Genomic DNA, 6809 nt, shown 5'->3' with positions numbered 1-6809 from the left:
GCGGGGCGCGGCGCGGGGCTGCGGAGCCGGGCTGCATGCCCGCTCCCGCTCCCGCTCGCCGCCGCCGGCCCTCCCTCTTGGGCGCGGAGCCGCGGCCCCCAGCCTGCTCTGGACTGCGATTTTGAAAGGGAAAGTGGCTCTTTCACCTCCCGGCTGCGAAGCGGGGAGCTTTTGTTTGGGAAGGGATGCAAAGGGCCTTATCCGACCCCCCACCTCCCGGGCCGAAAGGAACGAGAGCGAGGCCTGAGAGGCTCCGAAGTCCTCTTGGGTCTTGCGCTTCGTTCCCTGCTTCCTCCCCATCCCGAAGTTGCGAGCTTTCAACCGGGAAGTCGCGCCGCCGCCATTGTCGCGGCTGCTCCGGGGTAGGGGAGGCGGCTGCCGCTGCTTATGTAAGTTTGACTTTGCTGGAGCCCCCGCTCCCTGCTCTCTAACGGCGGCCCAGCGCGCCAGCGGTTTGGAGAACCACAATAAAGGGGCAGCTTTGTTTGGAGGTGTAGTTGGGGCTACATCTTTCCCTGCACCTACACAAATACTGGCAACGGCCGTCTTCCAGTTTAACTCACCTGAACTTAGCAACTGGAACGTCTCAGCAGAAAGTAATGGACCTCGGCGATCTTGCGAGAGAGTGGGGACCAAATATCACACTGCACCCTCCATCCCACCAAATTCAGCACCGTGGTGTGTCGCCATGGGTACTGCAGGGCCACTCCTCTCCCTAGTCCCATGCACTTTTATCCCACAAGCCTTAGGGAGAGTTACAACAGTGGGAAGCGACTAGGTAGGAAGGTTTTGCGTGGCTGCCTTCCCTTGGAGATGACTGCAGGCCGAGGTACATCGAAGGGACTGGCGGGGTCCACAGCAACTCTATTAGTAATGTTGCCCAGCTCTCACGTGTGCAGATGAGAACCCCCCTGCTACTTTAGGCAGCTTAGGGGTGTGTTTGTTTTTCTGGAGAGGGAACTTTGGAGGGTTTTCATAATGTTGGTCTCTTAAGTTCGGTTCTTGCACCACAATTTTTGTGGAAGAATATTGCAGCTCAGTCCTTGGTTCTGCCACACCGAAGTTTGCGTGCTCACTGTTCAGTCGAGGAAAGATGTTTTTCAGAATATTCGTCTGCAGGATGGAGTCCCTATGGTAAGAGTTAAAACCCCCTAAAAGCTAGAATTTTTTCAGTCTCCCAGTAGGGATAGAGGTGAAAACACTAGGATTTCTCAATTACAACAATAAAGAGCAGTGTAGTTTAAGTGATAGGTGCACATCACATAGAAGCATGGAAAGAAGAAAGCAGCTACTGTTCTCTCTCCTCCAGGGTTAATTGTGGGGTATGGACACGTCTATGACTTTATATTGATTTTTAAAACGTACACACTATATGCTTCTATGAGCCTAGAAATAAAGGTGGAGGGCTACATGCCCAAGCAGGAAATAGTGGGGGTAGGGGATACTTACTGGCTTTTTCTGTATCTGTGTAACTATGAACCTCTGTGCAATTCTGGGCATGGGCTTTGTTAGGACTTCCTTAGTGGTTCTCCAACCCATTCCTCTAATCCCAGTGTACCGCCCCTGCACGCCCCAAGTGCCACAGCCTTTATCTGTTCTCATTCATATCTGTTCAGAGCTGGACCTGATGCCGCCAGTCACCCTCCTCTCTGTTCCCAACCTGAAAATGGGTACATGTGCAAGTGGCAGGACGAGAAAGGAAAGTTTATTTTTTAAAATCAATTCTTGAAAATATTCTTGTTTAGAATTTGGGATGGAGAAAGGTCCTACCTTATTCTTGTTTGTCCTTTTCTCTTGTAGGACTGGCGCATCCCTGATCAGAGTTATTCTGATCTGAAGAATTTGGTGTTTGAAGCATTAAGATAATAGCCTGAGTTGTTCATGGTAACTATAACTCTGGATATTAAATCTTGAAAATCTGGTTTGGTGTTTGCTTTAAAAAACACAGTGTGTATAACGTATACAACATATAACGTATGTGCCCAGTATGATATATACACGTATCGGTTATGCATTAGAACTTGATTCTTTGGGGAGAATGCTTTGTTAAATAAAAGGAAAACAATGTTTCAAAAAGAAATCATACAGGGGGCGCCTGGGTGGCGCAGTTGGTTAAGCGTCCGACTTCAGCCAGGTCACGATCTCGCGGTCCGGGAGTTCGAGCCCCGCGTCAGGCTCTGGGCTGATGGCTCAGAGCCTGGAGCCTGTTTCCGATTCTGTGTCTCCCTCTCTCTCTGCCCCTCCCCCGTTCATGCTCTGTCTCTCTCTGTCCCAAAAATAAATAAACGTTGAAAAAAAAAATTAAAAAAAAAAAAAAAAAGAAATCATACAGAACACATTCTTTTAAAAAGATAATTCTTTAGGACGGTCTTTTGCACCAGATGTCTCATGCCAGTTCAGAAGTTTTTTAGCTTATAAAATACGGCACTTGCCAAGCACATCCAGTCCTGATGACGCTTTCGTCCGGATGGCGGATAGATTAGCATCCAGGTGGACTGAAGACACTTATCACTGTCCTCCCAAATGCCATCTGATTGTCTGAGGGTCATATTAAACCATAACCCTCATTCAGAAGTAGCCCAAGGCCGGTGAGGAAAAAAACCCCAGAAGACAACACTAAGTGGGATGTTTTGGCAATGATATCTCTTTCTAGCTCTACGGGAGTGATGCGTCTCTTCTGTCCGGGAAGTAGAACACTGAGCGCTGTTAGTTGTTTCACGGAATCTCTTCTGTACACGGAATTAGAGTAGACACGACCGGAGTAGAGGCTCTTGGCCTCGCACCTCTTTCTTAAACCTTGAGGTTATTTGTTGTCATTACCTCTCGTTGTCAGAAGCACAAGTTTTGGGGTAGGTTGCCTGGATTGGAGTCCCAGCTAAATAACTAGAGTATTGAGCAGGTTCCTAAAGTCATGTATAAGGGGGGGGGGGGGGGCGGCGGGTAGGAATGCCTGTGTCCTAAGGTTATTTAATCAGTACCTTTGTGAAGGCACGCAAAGCACACAGAACAAGGTCTGGCATGTATTACGTGCCCACTCAAAGTGGCTGTTATTATTACTAAACAAATACTTTTTAAACTGAAGATGAATAGAAGTGACAACATGGCCATCCCCAAGCTGGGATGGATATCCCAGTCTTTCGTACTCCTGTTCTTGAACCACTCCTAACATTGACTTTGTGAAATTGCTAGCTACTGAAAATTCATAAGGAAATGAAAGCCCACCTGTGTTTTGTATGTGGAAAAAGTATCAGTCATAAATCTGAAACTCTGTTTTTAACAATTCTTTTGCAGGAGTTTTTCATCAGTATGTCTGAAACCATTAAATATAATGACGACGATCATAAAACTCTGTTTCTGAAAACACTAAACGAACAACGCCTGGAAGGAGAATTCTGTGATATCGCCATTGTGGTCGAAGATGTGAAATTCCGAGCACACAGGTGTGTTCTTGCCGCCTGCAGCACCTACTTTAAAAAGCTTTTCAAGAAGCTTGAGGTTGATAGCTCTTCGGTAATAGAAATAGATTTTCTTCGTTCTGATATATTCGAAGAGGTCCTGAACTACATGTACACAGCAAAGATTTCTGTGAAAAAAGAAGATGTCAACCTAATGATGTCATCGGGTCAGATTCTTGGTATCCGGTTTTTGGATAAACTCTGTACTCAGAAGCGTGATGTCTCCAGTCCCGATGAAAACAACGGCCAGTCAAAGAGTAAGTATTGCCTCAAAATAAATCGCCCCATTGGAGATGCTGCTGACACTCAGGATGATGACGTGGAAGAAATTGGAGACCAGGATGACAGTCCTTCCGATGACACGGTAGAAGGCACCCCCCCCGAGTCAGGAGGACGGCAAGTCGCCGACGACAACGCTCAGGGTTCAGGAAGCAATCTTAAAAGAGCTGGGGAGTGAGGAAGTCCGGAAGGTAAATTGCTACGGGCAGGAGGTAGAATCCATGGAGACCCCGGAATCGAAAGATTTGGGGTCCCAGACCCCTCAAGCCTTAACATTTAACGACGGAATGAGTGAAGTGAAGGATGAACAGACGCCAGGCTGGACGACAGCCGCCAGTGACATGAAGTTCGAGTACTTACTCTATGGCCACCATCGGGAGCAGATAGCCTGCCAGGCGTGCGGTAAGACATTCTCCGACGAAGGCAGGTTGAGGAAGCATGAGAAACTCCACACGGCAGACAGGCCATTTGTCTGTGAAATGTGCACAAAAGGTTTTACCACACAGGCCCACCTGAAAGAACACCTAAAAATCCACACAGGGTACAAACCCTACAGTTGCGAGGTGTGTGGAAAATCATTCATCCGCGCCCCAGACTTAAAGAAGCACGAGAGAGTTCACAGTAACGAGAGACCTTTTGCGTGCCACATGTGTGACAAAGCCTTCAAACACAAGTCCCACCTCAAAGACCACGAACGAAGACACAGAGGGGAGAAGCCCTTTGTATGTGGCTCTTGCACCAAGGCATTTGCCAAGGCGTCTGATCTGAAAAGGCACGAGAACAATATGCACAGTGAAAGGAAGCAGGTGACCCCCAGTGCCATCCAGAGTGAGACAGAACAGTTGCAGGCAGCAGCGATGGCCGCTGAAGCCGAGCAGCAGTTGGAAACGATAGCCTGTAGCTAGAGGTGATGGGACAGGACCCCGCTTCGCCTGAGCCCTGGAGACTGAGACCGCATTGTTCGTCATACATGAACGCCAGTCGCTGTATTTTTGTGGAAACTTACAGAGCATTGTACTCGCTGGACTTAAGGCAGTGCTTGGTTAGGTGGTTTTAAAACTTTGCAAGGAAGTAAGGTTCCTTGGTTCCGACCAAACAGTGTCACTGTCCTGTCTGGTGTCTGGTGGTAATGTCGCCAGTAAGTCCCCCTCCCTCTTTTTTACGATTTTAATTTGAGAACTCCTGTGTCCAGTTCAGAAGTAGGAGACTTCTGTTCCATTTTTAATTCCTCTCGACACTTGCTGCGCTGGTGAGTGTATTGCACAGAGTGATAATTAAGTAAATTGATTTCCTGATCATCACGCTTATTTGTGACTTCACAGTCAAAACAGCCTTTTTAATAACTTAATAAGAGTACTTCATGTAGATGCAGAAAATACTGGTGGGTGGTTGACCAAGAACACCGCGTGGATACGAACACAAGTTCCAGAAGTGCAGAATGGCATTAGATTTGTATTCGGTTTGTTAATTTTATATCACTGGTTTTCACTATTTTTGTGGACAAATGATGGTTGCTTTGCTAAAATGTTTCTTCATTTTGATTGCCCGCACTTCCCCCAAAAGATGTAGTCACAAGTCCCAAACACAAGGCTGAGCAAACCCACAGGGATGATGGTAGTCTGGGGGCTGAGTTCTTTTTGTTCCTCTCTTTTGGGGCATTGTCACTCGGCGGCAGATGCGGTTTGTGGGGTAGACCAGTTATTAGAGGGATAGCAAAGGGGGAATAGGAACCTGCTCTCAGGGACAAGGTTTTCATGTTTGCAACAATTCCAAGATTTTCTAGATCAAAATAATTCTCAATTGATTTTTGAACTTGGATTTTTACTTAGGATCAAATTAGGACAAGAACAGGTATGCTTCTTCGGATACATGTGTGTCACTTAAGAGAATGTCATCAAGCGTTTGGGCTCTCTGCAGCACGTGATTTATAGGAGATGTAATATCGTTACTTAAATTAATAAATTGAAAATCTTTTAAGTGTGTAAATAGTGTAGAAGTGTTGGTCTTATGTATTTCAAGTAAAAGTAGACAGCTGCACTTTTTTTTTTTTGCACATTGGATTAAAATAACTTTCATAAGCAGCAAACATCAGTCTCTTTTTTAACCAATATTAAAGACTATCAGACCAAATTTTTATTTTTTTGAAGTATATTTCATCATTGGTGGTTATAGTTTTAAGTAGAATTTGGTTGCCATTTCATAGTCATAAACAGAATTATAAACACTGTTCCAGTTTTGGTGTATGCAAACTTTTTTTTTTAACCATTTCTTTAGGAATATATTGAAATGCCAAAATAGTTTGAATTATGTTCTGTAATAAAGTATTAGTCAATTATTTTAGAATGTACAATTTTAGGAAAATGTCATTTTTCAAAATTTATTTTTGATTCCTAGAACTTTTCTCCTCAAGATACATTAAAGTAATTTCATTTCATACTTGTTGCATTAACACCTGTAATTGCTGTTACAGGAGAAATTTTATTTTTTAACTTGATGTATATGTTGTGCCCAAGATCATAGGATGGAGATGCTACCTTTTAAAGAAAGTTATTTATTGGTAAAATGTTTAGTTTAAAATTAATTTAATCTTCTTTCTTAAAAGTCGTTTATTCTGTCCTAAAAGTAGTCTTGTCACTGTGTTTATATGCTGTTAGTGGAAGGGGAACTGATTGGCGCTCCTTGGCTGTTTTAACCAAAGCAGAGGAAAAATAATTTAACGTCTTGTCGATAGCTACTACAACAAACCATTTTTGGGGGCTTCATTTTTGTATATAAAAGAAAATATACTTCTGTTATTCCTGTTTTCATTTTTTTCATAGCAACGTTTCACACATCCAGCTTTCTGCCGAAGCACATGTTCTATGCTATCTTCATCATGGTTTTACACAGAGTGGCAAGTTAAACACGTGGTGTTGATCCTCAGTGAAACCAGAGTCTCGGTGGTACCCCAAAAGAGCTTAATTTTCAGCACTTGATTTGTATTATGCACATACCTATCATCTGTCCACTTTTGCATGAGAAATGAATTTGTGGTTTACCGTGGCTAACACCGGTTACGGGGTCTGTATGTGTGCT

The 6809-nt window shown here is 44.5% G+C and overlaps 1 protein-coding gene and 1 long non-coding RNA gene across 2 annotated transcripts in view; one reads left to right on the top strand and one right to left on the bottom strand.

Moving 5' to 3' along the window:
- Positions 1-706, bottom strand: part of LOC121033156 (uncharacterized) — a 3824-nt gene extending 3118 nt beyond the window's left edge. The window contains exon 1 of the long non-coding RNA XR_005791733.1: positions 564-706. This is a non-coding gene — a long non-coding RNA (uncharacterized LOC121033156). The remainder of the gene's footprint in view (positions 1-563) is intronic.
- Positions 700-6529, top strand: ZBTB14 (zinc finger and BTB domain containing 14). Its single transcript, XM_040479315.1, is given in 4 exon segments — positions 700-1699; positions 1801-1884; positions 3292-3831; positions 3833-6529. Coding segments are annotated over 3 exon segments (1350 nt in total). The 5' UTR covers positions 700-1699; positions 1801-1881; the 3' UTR covers positions 4640-6529.
- Positions 6530-6809: the final 280 nt, after the last annotated feature.

This window comes from Herpailurus yagouaroundi, unplaced genomic scaffold (assembly GCF_014898765.1).
Source record: "Herpailurus yagouaroundi ecotype Mexico unplaced genomic scaffold, PumYag 142, whole genome shotgun sequence".
Lineage (NCBI taxonomy): Eukaryota > Metazoa > Chordata > Mammalia > Carnivora > Felidae > Herpailurus > Herpailurus yagouaroundi.
The sequence above is the reverse complement of the archived record's forward strand: the minus strand, read 5'-3'. Positions and strand labels throughout refer to the sequence as shown.